Raw genomic sequence first — 23,953 nt, 5'->3', positions numbered from 1 at the left:
GTCTTGAAGGGGGTCACATGGCAGCTTTTATCCGGCAGCTGAGGAAAAAGCGTTCCGTCACGTCCCAAAACTAAAGGGATGGACACAGTGGCACACCTTGCTTTCTACACAACGCTGCCTTTAACAGGCCTTAGGTTGTCTGACAATCTTCAAAAAAGTTGATGGTGATCTACTGGAGAGAACTCTGTATCAATGGGGAAACTCACGTTCGCCATTAATGTGTGTAGTTCTCGGGTTAAATATCTGTCTCACTAGTTGAAGAGATGTGAAGACAGGCTTTCTGCCTCAACTTGCACCATTTCAGAGATCTGCTGGGCGCACAGCTATGGGACAGTTACAGAAGTTGTCAAGAGTACCAAATGTAAAATATTCTAGTTGATTGTGTGTGATTTGTTAAGTCAGACAACCCAACCAGTTGTATTTTTATTCATTTAATTTCTGTGAATTTTTAATTTTCACATATACCTTTCTGAACATTTGATCTTGACTTTGCAGTAATGCCAGTTTTTGTGGATGATGTAGGTAACTCCATTTGTGAGATAAAGATATTTATTGAGACTCAGCATTATTTTGTGGTATTTTTCTTTTTTTTTTCCTTTTGCAAAATGCAATATGCACTCACCTTAAGGATTATTAAGAACACCATACTAATACTGTGTTCGCCTTCAGAACTGCCTTCATTCTACGTGGCATTGATTCAACAAGGTGCTGAAAGCATTCTTTAGAAATGTTGGCCCATATTGATAGGATAGCATCTTGCAGTTGATGGAGATTTGTTGGATACACATCCAGGGCACAAAGCTCCCGTTCCACCACATCCCAAAGATGCTCTATTGGGTTGAGATCTGGTGACTGTGGCGGCCATTTTAGTACAGTCAACTCATTGTCATGTTCAAGAAACCAATTTGAAATGATTCGAGCTTCGTGACATGGTGGAAGTAGCCATCAGAAGATGGGTACATGGTGGCTATAAAGGGATAGACATGGTCAGAAACAATGCTCAGGTAGGCCGTGGCATTTAAACGATGCCCAATTGGCACTAAGGGGCCTAAAGTGTGGCAAAAAAACATCCCGCACACCATTACACCACCACCACCAGCCTGCACAGTGGTAACAAGGCATGATGGATCCATGTTCTCATTCTGTTTACACCAAATTCTGACTCTACCATCTGAACGTCTCATCAGAAATCGAGACTCATCAGATCAGGCAATATTTTTCCAGTCTTCAACTGTCCAATTTTGGTGAGCTCTTGCTAATTGTAGCCTCTTTTTCCTATTTGTAGTGGAGATGAGTGGTACCCGGTGGGGTCTTCTGCTGTTGTAGCCCATCCGCCTCAAGGTTGTGTGTGTTGTGTCTTCTTCACAAATGCTTTGCTGCATACCTCGGTTGTAACGAGTGGTTATATCAGTCAAAGTTGCTCTTCTATCAGCTTGAATCAGTCGGCCCATTCACCTCTGACCTCTAGCATCAACAAGGCATTTTCGCCCACAGGACTGCCGCATACTGGATGTCTTTCCCTTTTCACACCATTCTTTGTAAACCCTAGAAATGGTTATGCGTGAAAATTCCAGTAACTGAGCAGATTGTGAAATACTCAGACACCAACAACCATGCCACGCTCAAAATTGCTTAAATCACCTTTCTTTCCTATTCTGACGTTCAGTTTGGAGTTCAGGAGATTGTCTTGACCAGGACCACACCCCTAAATGCATTGAAGCAACTGCCATGTGATTGGTTGATTAGATAATTGGATTAATGAGAAATTGAACAGGTGTTCCTAATAATCCTTTAGGTGAGTGTATACTACAGCTTGTTCCTATGCACCCCTACCTCTGAACAGATGTGACTGTTTCTGTTTAAATTTAGGCTTTATATACTTTAAATACTTAAATATGAGTGTTGGATGTGGCGTGAGGTAAGTGGCTGTAGAGCTGGTCACAGGTAAAATATGTTTGGACAGTTGAATCCCAGCGGGACACAGCTTTACCTGATTGGATAAAGAGAAGGAAATGGATTTCTCTAAATGGGACTATTGTCCTGCTCAGAACAGCTGAACACGCATCCTCAGAACACCTTTAAGCAAAAAAAATGGACGGGAATTTTTCTTCAACATCAAAATATTAGATTAAAATACATAAATGTATAAATGAAAGTGTGCGGTTTAAACACATTGTTTTAAAATGGTTTCTGATTATGTCACATGCTTATGAGACTGCTTTTCAATACCCCCTTTACATATATTATCTTTAAAATGTATGCCAAAATATTCCTAAACAACAGACCTGTAGTCAGTTGACAGGCTAAAAAGTCATTATAATTGACAAAAGCACCAAAACTGCATTAACTTGAAAATATATCACTTCACCTCTTAGCTGCCTTACTTTCACTGTTAATGGTCCACAATGAAACAGTTCAATTAACACTGCTATAGAATAGATATATTGGTGAATGTAATGAAACATATCAAGAATGTGCCATAATAGTGGTAACACTTTAGTATGAGGGACACATGTTCACTATTAACTATGCCGTTTGCCTCAATAAACTAATTACTGCTTATTAATAGGCTAGTTCTAAGGTAGTTGTTAAGTTTAGGTACTGGGTAGAATATCGTCATGCCGAAAAAGGCATTATTATGTGCTTTATAAGTACTAATAGACAGCTAGAATATAGTAATATGCATGCTTAAGCAACTTAATATTTGGAATTGGACCTTAAAAAAATACTCAATACAAATCAATCCATCCATCCAGCAGTAATGGGCTTAATTGTCATTAAAATAGTATTAAAGTTAATATTAATTTAATACAAATTAATTTAATAACAATTAAATATAAGCTAAGTAATGGGTGGAACAATTCTAGCTTTGCATACAGGTAGACCGCTAAACAGAATATGTGTCATCTGGTATTTTCTCCGAAGTCCATAAACAGTGATAAAAGCCGTTAATCAGCTTTCTGGAGCAGCTTACCTTCTCAGGTGAAGCTCCGGACGGGACTCACACACGCAAACACACGTGGCACAAAACCCAATTGTCAAGTAGGCAGAAAAGAAATGCTATTTTCAGGTTTCTGGCTTTAGACCTGCATGAAATGTACCTTTGGCTGCAGCTTAAATACACATACAGGGAAGTTCTTGCTATCGGAAATGTCCTACTCACCACTTTAAGTCGTGATTACCAGCTCATCGCATTCTAGTAGCCTACTTTGTTGTCGGAAAACGTACGGTAACACTTTACTTGAAGGGGTGTAGATGAGACTAACTAACATGACACATTCATAATCATGACCAACCCGATCTCACGACCAAGTCGTACGAATTCGACGAATGATTAAAAAGTGGCTAATTCGTAACAATTCATACGACCTCACTCGTACGAATTAACACGATTTTGCTAAATCGTAATATTTTACGAATTGGCCAATTCGTATGAATTCGTACGAATGACCTACCCCTTACCCCGCCCCTAAACTTAACCATCACGTGGGTTTAGACAAATCGTACGAATTAGTACGAGTGAGGTCGTACGAATTAGTACGAATTAGCCACTTTTTAATCATGCGTCGAATTCGTACAAATTGGTCGTGAGATAGTGTTGTCATGACACATGTTATGAATATGAAGGAAGTTTTATGAATGTTTGTGACAACTGTCATTAAGTTGTAACAAACTTGGCTTGCAACTCAATTAACCCAGTTGTCACTTAAGAGTTCAGGACACACACAAGGCATGAATGAATTCGGTGAAAACTGTATCAATGCTTGAAATCAGACAAAGAATGGCATAAACGGATTATATTGAAAACACAGCAGTCAAATCAAGAAAAATCACACTCAAATAGTCCATGTGCGAGGAGTATTGTCCTGATGTATGAATCCTTAGTCCTTGCGCCCCAGAAATGAACCATACATCTCCAGAAAAAGGATAATAATCCTCCAAATGTGATGCACTGGCAAAAATACCAAAAAACCCAAGTCTTCTCTTTAACCTCGATGGCTAATTAATTAGCCCATAATGACTCAAGACTAAAAAGCACCCATCTGTTTGGTTCAAACATGCATTTTTTCTTTTCCCTCAGGCTTGGCTTCCATTCACCAAAGAAGGCCTTCCTCTTACAAGGTGCCCTCCTATCAAAGTAAAAGTCCCCTTTTCCCACTACAGGATATTTCTGCACCAAACATAAAAGTCCCACATACAAAAGACAGAACTTCAACTAGGACCTGAAACCACTTAAAATCACACTTAAATCATTTTATCCACCTTCACATTTGTAAAATAAAGTATTACTAAAATAGTGTATTTTTCTTAGCCCTAATATATGTCACAGTGTCATTCGCTTAATTATGACATTTTTAATGCAAATATGACATTGTTTGAGATGTCTTACTTTGACATAAACCAATACATCCTGTCAGTGTCTTTGTCATGACATTACTAAGACAACACAACCGGTCATAAACATGACATGGCAGATTAATTATCAAACTTAAAGGGATAGTTCACCCAAAAATGAAAATTCTGTCAGTATTTACTCACCCTCTGTCACCCGGGTAGTGTAGGAGTGAAGGCAGACGAAGGAGACCGAAGAGTCAAGACTCAAATTTAATTACTTTACTTAACTTCAAACAATAAAACTGGCAGGAAGACACTCATTACACGAGGTAACATAGACAACGATCAAACAGGACTGAATGAAACAGAGGGAACTAAATACACAGATGAATCAAACATAATGATGTGAAGACAGGTGAAACTGATGAACAAGACGAGGAACAGGTGGCTGATGAGGGAGTGAGTTTGGGAGTAGAGACAAGAGGATCCTGGGAAGTGTAGTGCAGATGACGAAGACAGGCTGGTGCAGACAAAGGACTGTGACACCCTCATGTTGTTCCAACCCCGTAAGACCTTCGTTCATCTTCGGAACAAGATATTTTTGATGAAATCAGAGAGCTGGATCACTCCTCCATACTAGCCCATAGGCTTCTTGAGGAATTGAAACTTGCTGGCCTTGAAAAGTTATTAATGACATCGTTAAAATAGTCCAAGTGACTACAGTGGCTCAACCTTTACTTTATCAAACGACAAGAATACTTTTTTTTTTTTTTGAGGGCCACTAGCCATCCAGGTCTCAATGAAGATTGACCTTTCACTGTTTTTGTAAGTGCTGTGTTTCAATGGGTACAGTTTTAGATTAGTCTTTGAATGTAATGTTTTTTTGTTTTTTTATTTCAACCCACACAGACCACAGGGTGAGCACCCCCTGCTGGCCTCACTAACACCTCTTCCAGCAGCAACCAGGCTTTCTCAGAAGGTCTCCCATCCAGGCACTAACCAGGCTCAGCCCTGCTTAGCTTCAGTGGGCAACCAGTCTTGGCCTACAGGGTGATATGGCTGCTGGCTAGATGTCTGTAGTGGCGTCACTCCGATTTTTCCACTTGGAGATCTCTTATTTAAATGTACTTTTACTTGTATGATTTACTTCTGGCATTAGACATGACTTGAACTACTGCCTCTAGTGTCCAAAAATGTGTGTTGCAAGTGCCAGAGTGGCACACCTGAAACCAATGCAACTAAGTACTGCTTGATTCTGTCTGTTTGTTACAAACACCCTGTTGAAGGCCAGTGGGCTGATATGCATTGGCGTTTTTAAATGGTTTAGCCCTTGACTAATAATAATAAAGGCTTTTTTTTAACCTACTGAGTGCCTGGACTTGGATTTCTTGAGACAAGATGACTTGAAGGCATCATTGACTGCACCATAATTATTGAAGTCCTATACCATGACACAGAGGACACCTCTTTCCAGTTGATGAAGAATAAAAACATTGACAGCAAATCAGAATTCACCCGACTTTGAAGTCAGTGTTTCCCTATTTTGATGTATCCATAAACAAGAAAAAAAAAATGGCAGATGACTTGATTAAGGGTGGATCAAAATATAATGACGTGCACATATAATTCATTTATAATGACATGGTTTCACAGACAGGCTTAAAGTCTTAGTTCAATTAGGATATTTAAGTAGTTTTTATAAGTGTGCCTTAGAAAACATTGCTGGTTTATCTTCAGACAAAACAAAGGCACTGACATATTTTAAGATATAGACGAATCCGACGAGCGTTGTTGTGTAGGCTGCCATCTTGTGGCGACGCCATTACTGAGCTGTTACACCGGCATAGACATATGCACCGGTATGTAAACAAACCTCGGAGATAAGGTGATAACGCACCCCTGATGACAGCTACAGCCAGGCAGACTTAGGTTGATGATGTTAGACATTGGCCTCCAGTCCAGTCACAGATGAAGGTACAAACGATCTTACAGATTATTTATGAAAATAGCTTGGCAAGCAAGCTAGGCTAACGTACTACCGAGGAAACTAAAAAAAGATCTGTCCATTTGGCAACAATAAATAAATAAATAAATGAAATCAAATAAACAATTTCATGTTTTTCATTTGTGTCCATTATTTATCTCATTTTTACATTGCAACGGGCAAGGGTAAGGTAACGTTACAGCTAGAAAGTATACATAATATCGACCAACTACTGTTTTTAAACCATGGAAAGAGGTCAATATAACAGCAGGAGAACAATTATGTCACATAACGTTACATTCAGCTCAGGAAAGCCATTTAATGACCATAGCATGTAAATTGAATAGAAAAAATAACAAGAGAGGAGATTTTGCTGATCACTAGATCACACATTTATTATATTTTTTTTACTTATGTCATTAAATAATTGTTATTATACGCGAATGTCCGCGTCTTGTACTCGCCCAGGAAATCTGTGTAAACCGTACGGCACCAGACAGGGGCACTCGACCCGGGGTATTCACAATGTTTTCTCTTCAAAATTGAAATTTTACTGCCACCATTGAAACAATTTATAACGGAAACTGTTTACCCACTCGACATTATACAAGGGCTAACGTTGTAACGTTAGTGACAGTCGTAAATCGCGAGCTGTTTATTCCAGTGGACGCAAGTTGCAAATAAAACAATAGAAGGCAATGGGGCAAGGCTACCCAGCAACAGCTCAGTAATGGCGCCCGCTTACTTCCGGTAGTTTCGCCGGATTCGTCTATATCAGTTCAAATTAATTTCCGCTCAAACATGAATTTTAATCTGGGACTAGCCTTAAACCTTGTCCGTGAAACAGAAGGAATAAATACTGCAATATTCCATGAAATCGACGGTCATCAAAACTTGGACTAATAAGACTGTCAGTCTAAGCAGTAAGAGCTTTCACTCTGGCTCTAATCCTCTTTATTGCAGTGTTCCTGGATAAACAAGAGATTTGGACAGAACTAGAGCACTGCTGAGAAGATCTGTAACCAGTAAAATGGGTCACACACACTTGCCTGCATCAGGCCGCTAAGCCTTAGCCTGGTCCCACCATACTCTCGTACATTTCATTTGTACAGAGTCTGGCCTCGCTCCATTGACCAGCGTTAACTTCCTTGAAGGCGGGTACTCTGTTGAAGTTTAAAACTATTGGATCTACCACAACCAATCACTAACGTTTGGTCGTGACGCATGACGTCTCAAACTAGCGCACAACATCAACGTCATCGTTCTCAGCCACTCCCTCTGTTCGCCGTTTGGACCATAGATATATATATATAAAGGCTAGATATGTCGTCCACGCTGCTGGCCAATGGAGGTCGACGTCTGCACCAGGCGGCCATCTTGTCACAGGCAGCTCGCTCACTCGTAACATTGTGTTAATGGTACATGTACTATTTAAATGACCATAACTTGCTCAATTTTCTACCGATTTTCAAACGGGTTGTTTTGTTATAAACGTCAGAGATGTAGTTATGACACTGCATACTTATTATGAATAAAAAGTGTATAAATAAATAATCATCCAGATAATTATAGCCACGTTAATAACGTTTGTAAGAAAGCAAACCGTTTGTAAATCCGTCAAGATTTCAACGAGATAAGAGTATTTGTGTTCGTGCTGACCACTCATCTTACATCAGCTTGTCTGTGACAAGATGGCCGCCGGTGATGACGATGGAAACTCCGCCGTAACAAATCTAGCCTTTATATACATATCTATGGTTTGGACGGGTAAAAAAAATTGGCCGGAGAAAACCAAAGAATACACCACAATCCCACGTAGCATTGAAGGAAAATTAGTACGTAGGGGGGCGAAGCAGGCTAACTAAGCTAACACTGTACCTGCGCTAGTATACAGAACAAAGAGCTTTACAACACACATACATTGATCGGCTCATTCATCGATGCATTTTATGGATCACTTCAACACACAACACGGAGCTTTTTTTCCTCTTTATTTCATTAATGTTTTACAATATAGTACAATGTACCCATTTATACAAGAATTCACAATATTAACAAGTCAGTTTGTGATGTAATACACTGCTGCAGCCACTGGAAGTGTCTCAGGAAATATGCTCACCGCATTAGAGCCAGGCGTTTCATCTGAATTGCGCGAGGCATGAAAACTTGTATCTGAAATAAGCGTCGTGTGTTTTAATGTGCGTCTGCATCGCCGACAAATAAAACTTTCGATTTGGACTAAATCCTCAGGCCAAGGCCACTAAAGAATGAACAAAGTCTAAAGGAGACCAAAGTTGAAACTGAATATAGGATATGCATCCATTACTGCTGAAAAATGGTGCAGCAGTGTCAAGAAAGAAAATGCCCAAAATCACAACAACACACACACACACGTCAAAATCATGTTTCAGAGTGGAATTGCCTGATTCCATAGATCAAGGACGAACACAACAAACACCCGCGAGAAACACGTAAATAACACGCTTCACGAAAGAAACAGAAACAGTCTTGTAAAACGGACCACCTTAGACATCCATCATATTAGAAACATACCAACTAAACACCTGCACGTAAAAAAAACTCACTCACGCAAACATACGCGACCCAGACAGACAGAAAGCAGGCATTCAAAGGAGTCGGACATACTCATGTGCTTCCGGGTCTTCCTGGCGTTGGCTTGTATTGGATGAACATCGCTGAGCACATTAATTAGGTGGCCTTAACAAATGTATTGCAGCATTTGAGATGACGGGGCTCTGTGTCCTACAGGTGGCGCTATCCCTGCATGGCCGTTGAGGGACATTTGTGCTTACTTGAAGGGCAGCACCACCATTCAATTCCCAAGCGTTAAGAGAACCATCTTGCGAAACCTATATTTGTAACCAAAATACCTGGAAAATAATTTAATGTCTTGGAGAAGAAATTAAATAGCATTCCTATGAAGAATATCTGTGTTGCGAAGGAACCCTTATGGTTAAGGATCGATACCTTGGCTATGTGTCTCTTTAAATATGTATTTATATCATATTTAAAAGAAAAAGGAGCGAAAACCCCCTCCCCCCACAAAAAAAAAACGTCATGCATTCATCCACTGTCAGAAAGGGTTGGAGGAAGAGCAAGACGCCTTGGTGACGCCTTGGCAACCTCTAGCCCTGTGCGTTAAGGGTGGCTTCACAGGTGCTGCCAGTCGATGCCCACCAGAGTCTGATTGGCCTCCTGGGCGTGGCCGATCTCCTCTGTGATGCTGTGCTGGCGCCACAGCTTCTGGATCTTTCTGTAGCGCTCTTGGCACAAGTGTAATGGGTTTCCCCGTCTAAGAGAGACACAACACTTGATCTCACACAACTGTTGGAAATAACCATATGTGTGAAACATCAGAAGTAGAGATGTACCTTAGCCCTTGGTCTGTTTCCCCGTAGTCGTCCAGGTATGGGGGAGCATAAAAACAGCCCTTAGTTTTGCCGGCCAGGAACAGGACCTGACTTTCCCTCACCCTGACACACAAACATATACAAATTAAACCCTGCTGGCAAACACAACGCAAAAAGCCACAAGTTTGAGAGTTAAAGTGATCTGATCATGGGCATGAATGGGCAAAATCCACCCAACTCCTTTTAAAGGACAACTCCGGCGCTAAATGAACCTTTGGTCTAATTACACATTGTTACCTAGTCAACCGTTATCTGAGATTTGTTTTCATGATTGCCGAATGTAAATAGTTTTATCTCTAAAAACAGTTTAGCCTATAACGCTAGTATAATGCTAGTATATGGGGCATAGAGTAATGACAAATAAAAATCGCTTGGTATTACCACTAACAAGGCTCAAAATAGCCCCACAGTAACACGACAGCATAACAAGGGGCCCTACATTCAAACCGAAGCATTGAGAACTTTGTCAGTGTCCATACAGTTTAATAAGAAGATATTTTATAGACACAGTCAACTTCGCGAATACAGGAAGAAGCCATCTTGGAAAAATAGTCCCTATCAGTCGATCTACGAGCGCCGATCCAAGTGCGCTGAACTGAGCAGAATCTCATATGGTTCGTTGTTTCCAGAAGAAACACAAACCGTTTACTTCCCTTCAATATGTACACGTAGCCTACTGTTCGCGCTCACCGTATCACCTTATTCACATCTCACCAGCGCACTTGGATCGGCGTTCGTAGATCGACTGGTCGAGACTATTTTTCCAAGATGGCTTCTTCCTGTATTCACGAAGTTGACTGTGTGTATAAAATATCTTCTTATTAAACTGTATGGACACTGACAAAGTTCTCAATGCTTCGGTTTGAATGTAGGGACCCTTGTTATGCTGTCGTGTTAGTGTGGGGCTATTTTGAGCCTTGTTAGTGGTAATAACAAGCGATTTTTATTTGTCATTACTCTATGCCCTATATACTAGCATTATACTAGCGTTATAGGCTAAACTGTTTTTAGAGATAAAACTATTTACATTCGGCAATCATGAAAACAAATCTCAGATAACGGTTGACTAGGTAACAATGTGTAATTAGAGTTAAGGTTCATTTAGCGCCGGAGTTGTCCTTTAATAGAGTCTACATAAATCCGTAACAGTCTCTCAAAACGAGCCATTGTGTCATATTGCCATTATGATGACAAGCCCCGCCCCCACAACTCTGCCCTATTAGCACAGATCCCGCTTTCAGTGATCCGCACAGTCCATGTTTATATCCTCGCCAGAGCAGCTAGTGATGTCTCAGCTACGTAAACATTACAACTGTTCTGTTGTGGCCATAAAAATGAACATAAGCTTCTCCATAATCTCCCAGCAACATAATGGATTAATTAAGACACATGAGTCTTATAGTACATCTTGTAAAAAGGGGCATACTAGGTCCCCTTTAAAAGCTTGTCCCATGCAACATGACATCATGACTTTTGCGTAAACATATACGCCACTTTCGAGTCAGGTGGCGTGTTATCTCTACGCATTTTGAGCTATCCGCGTGTATCTTTGAGCTATCCGCGTGTATCTGCGTGTATGCGTATATGTCTACGCCATTAACGTCCGCGTCATTCCGCGTGTCTGAACACTCCAGTCATAAATGCCATTAACCCCAGTGACGGTTAAGTTTAGGGATGGGGTTGAGGGAAGTCATATCTTTTTTTACCGAGGATGGTAAGGGAACAGTCATAAATGCCGTGACGGTTAGGTTTAGGGACGGGGTTGAGGTAAGTCATATATTTATATAACGTTAAGTGAACGGCGTTCATAAACACGCTGAAAGGCGATTATGCGTCTTGATAGCACGCCAAAAATGGAAATACGAATTGCCGTGTCATACACACGCTACTTCATGAGATCAGTCTGTCCCATGTCAAATAGCTATTGTACCTCAAAGTCTGCAATGTGAGATATTTGAGTAAAAAAAGACCACTTAAGAGCATAAAAATTGGGCATTGGGCAAAACTCATTAAAGTAATTACATTTTGACCCAGCCCTGACAAATCTGCCACATTGAGACCTAGAATTTTAATTTATTTAAAATAGAATTCAACATGCAACCAGTCTAAAGCCGTGTTTCCACTGCAATTACCAGGAACTATTTGTCCCAGGAACTTTTTTTGCCCCAGACTGCGTTAACACCGCGGACTAAAGTACCGGTCCGGGGCGGGAAGATTATGTAGTGACGTTGAACTGCGTGCGACTGCTCCTCCCAGTCTGTGCGTTTGTTTTGAGTTTTGTATGGAGGAGATTCAAGCTGTGCTGCTTTTGTGTGCGATTGGTTTACTAACGAGGTAATTAACAAAACGGCAGAAAAGAGACGAGCACCCAAAGCGTATTCAGAAAGCTTGTATTGCTAGATATAAAAGTAGACGTTTGTCATCAGTGGACATTGACCGTGAGATGGATGGGAGGAACGCGTGCCATCGGGCAGAGCGAACAAGTGGTAAGAACCAATCCGCATGTTCAGCGCACAAGTCCCACTCCGAAAGTTCCCGAACTCTGGAAAAGTACTACCTCGCCAGCAGGGACTTTTACCCGGAACTTCATTTAGACCCTGGTTCCTGTGGTGTAAACACACCGAGTACCACCCCATAGTTCCTGGGGAAAGTTCCTGCGGTGGAAACGTGGCTTATGAAGCCCAGTTTTTCTCTGTAGCGAATTACAAAGTTGACAAGTGAAAGTCCTGTAGTCGTGTATTCCAGCCTTAACACCGTGTCCTAACTACAAGCGACGCGATAAAATTCCAGCGACAGCAATTGTGTCTGTCCACACTACACTCTTAGAAGAAATGGTTCTATTTAGAACCAGAAATGGTTACATCCCCCACTTCATATATGGAACTCCAAAATGGTTCTATATAGAACCTTTTTTTTTTGGTAAAGGGTTCTATTGGCCAAGTATGGAACCCCAGGGTTCTATATAGAAGTGTATAGAACCTTTTAGGGGTTCCAAATACGAAGCACTGATAGAACCTTTTCAGGTTCTATATAGAACCTCTTCAGGTTCTATATAGAACCTTTTCTTCTAAGAGTGTAGACACGACACGACTGTGAGATGCCACACGTCAATCAAAAATGACAGGCATTCAGAACAGCGTGAAAGCGCACTGCTGGCCCGCACTCGCATTGGAAATGGGTAAGGACATAATTAAATCAAGAAATAACATTATAAAAAAATCAAAACATTAACAAAACATACTCATTGACTAATTTTGTTTTAAAGTACAGTTGTATGTTTGCATAGAATACATTTTGAACGCTATATTATATACTTACCCGTTATCGCTTGTGGCACAGTGACCTATTTTTAACTAAAAATAAATAATGTGTACTCATAACCAGTGTAATTTCTTCATTCTGTCAGCTGCGACATCGCAGAAATAGGAACCGTTTCTAAATTAGAAAATTTGCGTGTCGCCGTCGCATCTGGTTTGGACAAAAACTCTGATTAACATGGAAAAGATACCTTTTATCGCGTGTCGCGGCGTCGCATGTAGTTAGGACACGGTGTGAGGCTACACGGTGTAATTCCCTACACTATGCAAGTCATGTGACTCCTAGCACTCTGTGCGGTCTATTCTCACATAACAATAATAATAATAATAATAAATGAACATTCAGTCAGTTAATATTGCAAAATAATAACAATACTATTATTTGATAAGCAAAAGGCCCTCAGGTGCTCTTCATTTCGGAGTCACACTTATCTTCCCGGTCAAAAGTGACCGGACACCTAAAAATTAAATTTCCTCCATCCCAGTAAAACCAATGCAATTTATTTTTGTTCTTTAATATTTATTCCTTGTAATTTAGTATTTTGAGACAATTTGATTGAATTTATTAATATTTATGCAATATTTATGGTCTATTTTGCCATGGAAAAATATATATTTTTTATATATGCATATATATATATATATTTTAATTATTAATGCAGTGTTTTAGTTTAATATAGAGTCAAGGCCTTCAGAAAAAAAATATTTTTTGAAGAAAATTAGCACCATCTGGTTACAGTATAGAGAAAAAGCGTAGAACCATGGTGTAACCACTTGATGGCATGTACAGCTCTCTATGGAGAAGCATGTGAATTCCCCAGCTGTTTATGAACACTTTTTTTTTTTTGGTGGATTTAAATATATAGTTGAAACAATCTCAAAAACAATTTTTTTTTATTTAAAAAAATGTAAAAAAAAAAAAAAAAAAAAGACCACAAGTGTGACAATTTTTTTTAAGACCACTTAGCATGCTCAGATCATGACCTCAATTTTTTTTGTGTTCACATACATCATGCCAGAAAAGTCACCAAGTTTCGCAACATTCAGATGAAGCTGTGATTTTTAAAAATTCAAAACATACTTTTTGCAATCAAAATGTATTGGTGTGTATGTGTATAAAAGTGTGTCTGTATGTCTGTGTGTGTTGGTGGGTGAGTCTGTTTTGCACTCTACGTAGATGTTGTAGAGTGTCACCCCTTTCCTGCAGTGAACTTTTTTTTTAGAATTGTGGCCGATTTGTAGATTGCACGTACAAAAATTCAGAGAATTTTTTTTGTCAATTTCCCATGCATTTCCCTGTGCTCGGTCATTTTTGACTGAAGACCACAAGTGTGAATATTTTTTTACGACCACTTAGCATGCTCGGATCATGACCTCAATTTTTTTGGTGTTCACATACATAATGCCATAAAAGTCACCAAGTTTCGCAACACTCCGATGAAGCCGTGATTTTTATAAATTCAAAACAGAATTTTTTTCGGTCAGAAATGACCGAAGAGCACCTGAGGGTTAAATAATTTGCCCATTATATTGACAGGTTTTAATCGACATCCTTGCACAAACCTGAGGAAGATGCCGACACCGGCTCCGCAGGCGAAAGTGTGTGCAGTGCACGCGCCCACGTCCTCTCCTTCCAGCTCGGTCTGACAGCAGTAACTCTGAGAGCACAGCATGGTCCCACACACCAGACACAGAGTAGGAGCGCGAGACTTATCCCCTCCAGATTTAGGACATCTAGACGCCGCCAGGATCAACAAAAGATCAATTCATGTACCGGCAGCTCTTAGCCATCAATCGCCTTTGATTTATAAGACACGTGACTCACGTGAAGCTGGAGGCCTGGTTAATCAGAGCACTGTAGTCGCACGGCAGCTCTATGAGATGATTGGACTCTCTGGGAAACCTAGAGCAGGATACAGAAGAATCAAACAGGTGAGCACTTGAATGTCATCTGCGGTGACCTTTTAAGTGTCGAGGTGCAGGACACACCTGATGAGAGCCAAGCTGCTCTGAAGACCCTGCAGAACCCCTGGGTGAGAGCACCATCTGCAAAGCACAACTAACAGTTAGCACACCATCATACGTTCAAGACACGCTACACATCTGGACAATATGCCAGGTGTTCATCTAGATATTGACAGCTACCCCTGCAGGAGAGTTTCCATGAGCTCCTGATTGGTGTAGTAGAGCTGTAACAGGTTGGAGGGCAGACACAGGTATCCACACAGAGCCTCCCATTCACCCACACCTAGAGCTGAAAACACACTCATCATTAGAAATGGCACCAGGGCAGCGAGTAAAAGCAGTTTGTGTGTGATGTCAAACGCTGTGCGAGTCATTCACCGTGGATCTCAGGTGGTGCTGGAGCTCCATTAAGATAGTGGAAGAACAGAGCGGTGGCCCTGAGATAAGGCAGCATTCCAGCTTTCACACAGTGCCACAGATGCCAGCCTGAGCTCACCTCACGCAAGCCACTGAAACACGCACACACAGCTTCATATTAGGGTCATGCAAAGCTTTTATGGTGAAACAACGGACCATCATACTTAAAAGAGTAGTTCACGTTTAAGAAAACTTCTGTTGATAATTTACTCACCCCCATGTCATCCAAGATGTCCACGTCTTTCTTTCTTCAGTCGAAAAGAAATGGTTTTTGATGAAAACATTCCAGGATTTTTCTCCATATAATGGACTTCAATGGGAACCAAACGGTTCAAGGTCCAAAAGACAGTTTTAGTGCAGCTTCAAAGGGCTTTAAACGACACCAGACGATGAATAAGGGTCTTATCAAGCGAAACGATTGCTCAATTTAAAAAAAAAAATAACGTTTAATAAAAAAAGTTTAATAAGCTCAAATGGTCATCTTGCTCTGTTCTGTGATGCGCGTTCGTGACTCTCCTGTTCAAACTCGTTCATCAAAATGAACGAATCTTTTTTTGTGTCATTTGGTTCATTCAACAAACGAAATGAAAGAGTTGACTCGAAAAAAAAATTGTTAATTTTGATGAACGAGTTCGAACGGGAGAGTCACAAACGCGCATCACAGAACAGAGCAAGGTAAGCATTTGAGCTTATTAAACTTAAACTTCGTTATTTTTTTTTTAAATGAGCGATCGTTTCGCTTGATAAGACCCTTATTCATCGTCTGGTGTCGTTTAAAGCCCTTTGAACAGTTTGCAGTTTGCACTGAAACTCTCATTTGGACCTTAAACCGTTTGGACCCCATTGAAGTCCATTATATGGAGAAAAATCCTGGAATGTTTTCATCAAAAACCTTAATTTCTTTTCGACTGAAGAAAGAAAGACATGGACATCTTGGATAACATGGGGCTGAGTAAATTATCAGCAAAAGTTTTCTTAAAAGTGAACTACTCCTAATTTCGGACAGTGGCTACCTACATTTACATGCACCCTCATAAAGCGATTATAATTTGATGAGGGCAATATTGCGATGAAACTTTCCTAACCTGACCTAAACAATACTTTAATGGTTGTTACGAATAAGAGCTAAATCACATCAGAGTAGTAAACCGTGGCATATGCAGAATTTAATCTCACTATAAACAGGCACGTGAACACTTTAATCACATCTATTGCACTCTGACCAAAGTGTGCATGTGGATTTATGGGGTGTTGAAGAAATAGAGTTCATGTTGACTGTTGCACAAACATGAATATAACGCAGTATTTTGATGGTCAACAAATTAAAATGGAGACATTTTAGGCATTTAACAAAGACAATGAAGAATCCAGAGAGAGGAACCAAAGAAGCAGTGAACAAATCTGTGAAAACACATACTATACGTGAGTTCATCATCTGTGCATGTGAATAATGCTGTTAAATTCTTCGAGAACAACCAGAATAGTAAAAATTGCATGGAAAAAGAGTGAAAAGGTTTGCTTGTGTCATGTAAACATCTTACTGCGATTAAGTCCTTACTCTGACTATTGGAAATTATTCTCAATATTGCTGAGAAATGTTGTGCTGGTGGAAACCGTAATGCATTTTTTTTTTTCAGGATTCTGTTATGAATATAAAGTACTTTTACAATATTGTCTTTTTGGTCACTTCAGATCTATTTACCAAACTGAAGCAAAACGATGACCTCAGAACAGTGATCCAAACCAAACAGTGAGGATTTTGAACGATATGATGACCATTTTAGACAAATTTCTTTTTGATATAAACCCAAGTCAATTGGCCGGTTTAACGGTGTGTGTGCTTTCACCTGCTCAGGTGTGTCCTGAGAGTGTTGTAGAGCATACACACTCGCTCCTCTTCCTCCCTCTCCGCACCTCCACTCTCCTGCTCCATCCGCATCTCCTCTGATGGCACACAAACATGAATGTCCATCCCAAAACACTCAGAATCATCTATGCGGTCTCTCTTGTGGTGAGGTTCTCACCTGGTACGGAGGTCAGAAGGATCTGGACTATGTGAGCAACAGTGACTAGGTGCAAGAAGTGCAGTTGTGCAGTGTCCTCGCTAAGCCCTGAGGAATCCAGACAGTGAACCGCTGGATAGGACAACACCAGGCTCACCTGTCACACACACAACCTGGGGTCAAAGGTCAATCTGAAACTACTGACTCAGTACGAGTAGGAACCTTTACACAGACTGTTTTTGCTGTAAAAAAACAGTATTTTTATTTAGAGGCGTGAACAGGATATGTAGTAAAATGCTACAGATTCATTGAGTTATTAAATTAAAGTAGTTCACTTTTTAAAAAAAACTTTTGCTGATAATTTACTCACCCCCATTTCATCCAAGATATCTATGTCATTCTTTCTTCAGTCGAAAAGATATTAAGGTTTTTGATGAAAACAATGGGAACCAAACGTTCAAGTTCCAAAAGACCGTTTCAGTGCAAATTGTAAACTGTTCAAATGGCTTTAAACGATTCCAAATGATGAATAAGGGTCTTATCAAGCGAAACGATCGCTCATTAAAAAAAAAAAAAGTAAGTTTTATAAGCTCAAATGCTCGACTTCGTGACTCTCCTGTTCGAACTCGTTTATCAAAATGAACAAATCTTTTTTTCGTGTTATTTGGTTCATTCAAAGAACGAAATGACTCGGTAAAAGATTCGTTCATTTTGAAAAAAAAAAAAAAAAAAACGAGCGCGAATAGAAGAGTCACGAACGCACATCACAGAACAGAGCAAGGTTACCATTTGGGCTTATAAAACTTAAACTTTATTATTTTTATTTAAGTGAGCGATCGTTTCGCTTGATAAGACCCTTATTCATCGTCTGGAATCGTTTAAAGCCCTTTGAACAGTTTGCAATTTGCACTGAAACTGTCTTTTGGACCTTGAACCGTTTGTTTCCCATTGAAGTCCATTATATGGAGAAAATCCTGGAATGTTTTCATCAAAAACCTTCATTTCTTTTCAGCTGAATAAAGAAAGACATGGACATCTTGGATGACATGGGGGTGAGTAAATTATCAGCAAAAGTTTTTTGAAAAGTGAACTACTCCTTTAATATAGGGATTGTATAAGGTTAAGGCACTGTGCAGTCTGACGCTTAAGTGAATAGCAGATGTAGGAGCAAAACTGGTGGTTTACCTACCAGCAAGTGGAACATGTCTATATCCAGAATGCATGGCGTATTCTCCACCCGAGGATCAGGAACAAGGGCTGGAGATGCAGAGATGTTTAAATGAATACTCACTTCTCATTATATTTGACATGGCAAAACAAACACTTGTGGTTAGAGACTGTAACACTATTTGTTACCTGCTAAGAGCCTGATAAAGTGATTCTGTACAGTGCTATGAGAGGAGGCTGTCCAGCAGGCGGAGCCAAACCGGGTCAGAGAACTCAAACAGTCGTCCTACGTGCACAACACATTTGGGTTATCAAATGCAAATCAAACTCAAGAGTAAAGATTTCAGAGTCCACTCAGATATGACAAACTATTAACATATTCATTACACGTTCAAATAACAAGCTTGCATAATTATTCAAATGTGTTTGATCACCTGTCTGCATGGTAAACTGCCAAACAAAGGCTTTTCTTCATCAACCAGCAATCTCTCTGTGTGGGGGGAAAAAAAATGACACAGTCGAATTTACTTTTTTTAACACCATACATTTTTTTTATTTGCATTCCTGGGTCCTTTGGAAATTAATCAGCGACTTAATGAGTGAATGCACAAATATTTTTCAGTTTTTAAAGCTACCATGTTGCTACTTTTACACTTTTTATTGATAAAAATGGAAAAAAATTGAAATTTATTGATAAAAAAAATTATTTGAAAAACTGTAGCAAAACACTAATTTTCATCAATGGACTTAAATTCCTTTGAAATTACAAATCATGACTGCTCAAAAACAGCCAACATTTATGAAAGCTACATTATATTCATTTTTTAACAATAACAAAACAACATCAATATTACCCTGAACTGCTTTCAAACTAAATATTAATTTAACTTGCAGAAACCTGCAAATGAAAAAGATTATTTTCATGCTGCAATAGTTCATCAATATGCATGTGTATCTAACAAAATTCAGTCTCAATAGTATGAGATATGGGAAAGTTTAGCTTAATGCTATACCTAGTATTTCACCATAGTACATTTTACAACAGGATTTTGGAGAAAAATCTAACTTGTAGAAAACAGTCTGCGTGTGTAAAGCCTCAGTCGATACCCGGGTCAAAATAGACCAGAATGCAAATGCCATTTTCTTTGAATTTTGATTATGGACGAAAAAATAATTTTAATAAAAATAAAAAAAATGTGTAAATAAAAGATGATTCACTTGCAAAGTACTAAAACACTACATAAAAAATATAATTACATATATATATATATACACACACACTGACTGACCTATGGACTGAATGGTGTAGGCACAGCTGCCCCAGCACATGATTGGCACGCGGGGGTCCTGCTCATTTGGGTGCACTTTAAGACCCACTTTATATGTGGCTGTCCCAAACGTGGTCAACATCTCCTTTATGGTGCTTGAGTATGGGTTGCTGACAGATAGAAACATGCTTTATTAGTGTTGTGTCTTTTTAACTTGTATAAGTGAATTATGGGTGACTGGTAGTTTAAAATGTGCTTTTACTTTGGAGTGTGGTCCAGTTTGAAGCCATCAGGTGGAGGATAGCTATTAACACCATCTGAATCTTCAACACCTTCAGCACCTGCAGACACACATGGATCATTTGGTTGCCTGTTAAGCCATTGACTCAATGGACAACGGGCCGTTTTGAGGATTGGCGTTACTCACTGTTGGCCTTGCTCTTCCTGTGAACAGAGAGCAGGGCTTTCATCTGCTGAGAGGTGACGTTCAGCCACTGGCTCAGGTCCGGCTGTTCAGAGCTGAAACAAACAAACACTCAATCAAACCCATCTGACGAAGACGGAGAAGATCGAAAAGGACAGAAATCATGCAATAAAGATGTAGACATTTTAGAAAAATGTTTTGCAGGAAAAAAAAAAAGTCTATTGCCAATAGTGTGGCGATGTATGAAGCATATCTCGCTCAGAAGTCAATAGTAAAACCAAGAAGCTTTTTGTTGGTCAACGCAGCAAATCCGAATGGACTAGAACCGGTTGTGAAATCTGCTTGAGAAAATCTTTCACTCTCATGCAAAATTGTTTGATCATTCGCCCAACTAGTGTTAATTTCGTTAACGAAAACTAAACGAAAATATTTTCGTCAACGCACATTTTTCACCGAACGAAAACTAGACGAGACGAGACTAAAATCCCCACTAATAAACAATAACTGGGAGTAAATCAGAAATAATTTTCGTAGACTAATAAAGACGAGACGAAAATGCAGTTCGGTAAATAAAGACTGGGCTAAAATCTATGGACATTTTAGTTCACGAACAAAGACGAGACGAAAATTACATATTATTATATGATATGGTTTTGTTTTGTCAAATCCTGTCTCCTCCTCCGCCGCCTCCTCCTCCTCGTCAGCTCTTCCGCCACACACCCACTTTCAAACCTGGAGCGGGCGGGCACAGTCAGAGTAGCCTACACAACATGGAGCAGACAGGAGCTGGATTCACGGTGAGGCGGCGGCGACAGGTTAAAAGTAAAACATGCTTTGCACGGGGCTCGTGAGAAAGAAGAGACGTGATATGTGGACACATTTTGTTACAATGATAAACTAACTAATGATGGCTAACTTAGCATTTAGTATCCAGGCTGGCTATGTTACGTTAGCTTCTTAGCACGTAGCGACCGTAGCCACTTGTTGATAGAATTGTATGTGAAGTTAAATTTATGCTAACTTAGTTATGGTATACTGGCCGGGCAACTATAGTTTCAGTTAAATTTGATTAAAGACAGACGCTTTAAAAAGATTAGTTAAAAAGATTTCATAAGTTCTAGCAAGCTATGCCTTGTTTCACCTTAAATACTGTACCTTTATATACCATGTGAACTAGCTGGCAGGAAAGCATGTTCAATGTTCAAAGTTCAAAATAAATATGCAAATATTGTCAGAACATCTTCCCTGTCTGCATGTGTTCCTTAAAATTGTGTTTTTTATCAAAAAGATGAGAGAAAATGTTGAATTGTGAAATAATTTTAGGAAATGTTAAATATTGTCTGCTGACAAAAAAGTAAAAGGTTAAAATGATGTCCTGACTAAAACTAGACTAAAATGTTGACAGTTTTTTTTGACTAAAACTAAACGAATAAAATTATGTTTTCTTGGACTAAAATAAAGACTAAAATGCTCGACTTATAGTCGACTAAAACTAGACTAAATAAAAATGGGATGATGTCGACTAAATGTGATAAAAACTAACAAGCGATGCTGAAACTGGACTAAAACTGAAACTAAATTTAAAAATGGCTGGTAAAATTAACACTACGCCCAACAACGGTTAATGTGACCACACCTCTTCAGCTTCACGAGGACGACGGAGAATTGAAGGATTCTTTGTTTATATTAGTTCAAAGTTTTAATGTTAACGATTGTAATTAACGCAACGAACTATACATCATTTAAAGGGGACATATCATGCAAAATCCACTTTTTTAGCCCTTAAATACTTTTTGTTGTATATTTGGAGTGTTTATAAGTACAGAAAAGATGAAATTATTCTCTTCAGGTGCTTCGTTTATATCTTTATATTCTGTTTTGGAATATAGAAAAGGGGCCTGTGGAGCTATAATAATGAGGAATTCAGACCCAAGCATTGCAGTTATGTTTTATATAGACCACAACGGTATGATTTATATGTAAAAATGAAGGATTTAAAAGTACCCTTTAAAAGATCTACCATATTTTCTGCACTATAAGGCGCATCTGATTATAAGGCGCACCTTCAATGAATGACTTAATTTAGAACATTTTTCATATATAGGGCGCACCGGATTATAAGGCGCATGAGATACTGCAGTCAAACGTTTGACAGGGTTTGCGTCACTGTACGTTCACACCGCCGCCGACTTGAGTGTCAAAGAAGCTCTGGCCGCTCTGTCAAGGACGCTTGTCAAATAGTACGGGGAAGCTTGTTGACGCTTTGGACGCTCTGACGTTGCCAGAAGAATAGAAGTATCACAACATAAAATGTAATAAACAGAAAAAAACAAGCAATACATTGAAGAAACCTTTTATAATGACAGCATTTTTACCGTTTTGGTCACATTTGGTCTGGAAAAATAGTTAGCTATTATTATTATTATTATTATTATTTGCGGTCAAATCGGTGTCACAGTGAGCAAATTAATTGCATTCCTGCTTTAAAACGAGCGTTCGTAAATATTTCAAATAAAAGTTGCGCTCATGCGGTCCCTATAAGCAAACAACGTCATGTCATAAATTATACGAAACCAGTAGGAAATACAGCAGCGCAGATTATTAGCTTCTCCGCCATTTTCTCAGAGCTAACGTTTTGGTAGGAACGAAAGTTTACATTGTGTATTTCTCCGGAATCAGCCAGCGTGAAGGATGCCTATATTCCGACTGGTTGCTTGCATGTGCCGCTGCTTGCCGCTGAACCGCATCAAAGCTCATTACCATAAAGTTGAGCTTCTTTCAACTTTTTGATTGACGCTCAAAACTGCCAAAACGCGACGCCGATGGATTTGACCAAGTTTTGTTTTGTACTGTGCTATTGGCATACAGTCGTTTAATAATGCAACATAACACAAACAGATTATTTCCATTTACTCTAATTCACAAAATTTTGAGCGTCAACTTAAAATAAAAAAGCAAAATTAACTAAAATATTAAATTCATATATCATAGATTAAATAATTAAGGGGATCTTACATGATTTATTCAGATCTTAAAGGGATACTCCACTTTTTTTTGGAAATAGACTCATTTTACAACTCCCCCAGAGTTAAACAGTTGGGTTTTACCGTTTTGAAATCCATTCAGCTGATTTTCTGATATATAGAAGAATATCAGTAACCAGACAGTTTCTGGTCTCATTGACTTCCATAATATATTTTTTTCCTACTATGGAAGTCAATGAGACCAGAAACTGTCTGGTTACTGATATTCTTCTAAATATCAGAAAATCGGCTGAATGGATTTCAAAACGGTAAAACTCGACTGTTTAACTCTGGGGGAGTGGTAAAATGAGCCTATATCCAAAAAAAGTGGAGTATCCCTTTAACTACTCAAAAACATTATGTGTAATATTGTTACCATCATTTTTTTTAAAAATAGCAGTAACATTTTTTTACAGTGAAGAAATGTCTTCACCTCAGAACGCAGAGTTCGTAAATGTGATGTAAAACCCGACCTCAGGAGAGCCAGTGGGATTTTTTTATGCAGAACTTATTTATATATATATATATATATATATATACAGTATATATATATATATATATATATGAAGAGTTCAGATGCAAAAGCCTCTAAAAGCCATTTGAAATTTTCTTCTTTAAT

At 39.2% G+C, this 23,953-nt stretch overlaps 1 protein-coding gene across 2 annotated transcripts in view; it reads right to left on the bottom strand.

Annotated features, from left to right (window-relative positions):
• Positions 1–8,293: 8,293 nt before the first annotated feature.
• Positions 8,294–23,953, bottom strand: part of ubr2 (ubiquitin protein ligase E3 component n-recognin 2) — a 64,849-nt gene continuing 49,189 nt past the window's right edge. For both annotated transcript variants that reach the window (XM_039690443.2, XM_039690445.2), the window contains exons 33-47: positions 20,315–20,406; positions 20,150–20,228; positions 19,909–20,057; positions 19,054–19,109; positions 18,809–18,905; positions 18,642–18,709; positions 17,474–17,609; positions 17,297–17,393; positions 15,411–15,541; positions 15,213–15,321; positions 15,057–15,113; positions 14,893–14,970; positions 14,631–14,801; positions 9,712–9,813; positions 8,294–9,632 (exon numbers count right to left, since the gene is read on the bottom strand). In XM_039690443.2, the coding sequence (XP_039546377.2) occupies positions 9,491–9,632; positions 9,712–9,813; positions 14,631–14,801; positions 14,893–14,970; positions 15,057–15,113; positions 15,213–15,321; positions 15,411–15,541; positions 17,297–17,393; positions 17,474–17,609; positions 18,642–18,709; positions 18,809–18,905; positions 19,054–19,109; positions 19,909–20,057; positions 20,150–20,228; positions 20,315–20,406 (1,564 nt within the window). In that variant the 3' untranslated portion in view covers positions 8,294–9,490. The remainder of the gene's footprint in view (positions 9,633–9,711; positions 9,814–14,630; positions 14,802–14,892; positions 14,971–15,056; positions 15,114–15,212; positions 15,322–15,410; positions 15,542–17,296; positions 17,394–17,473; positions 17,610–18,641; positions 18,710–18,808; positions 18,906–19,053; positions 19,110–19,908; positions 20,058–20,149; positions 20,229–20,314; positions 20,407–23,953) is intronic.

This window comes from Pimephales promelas, chromosome 11 (genome assembly GCF_988280905.1).
Source record: "Pimephales promelas chromosome 11, fPimPro1.hap1.1, whole genome shotgun sequence".
NCBI classification, from domain to species: Eukaryota; Metazoa; Chordata; class Actinopteri; order Cypriniformes; family Leuciscidae; genus Pimephales; species Pimephales promelas.
Note: the sequence above shows the minus strand (reverse complement) of the source record. Positions and strands in the feature narration are given on the sequence as shown.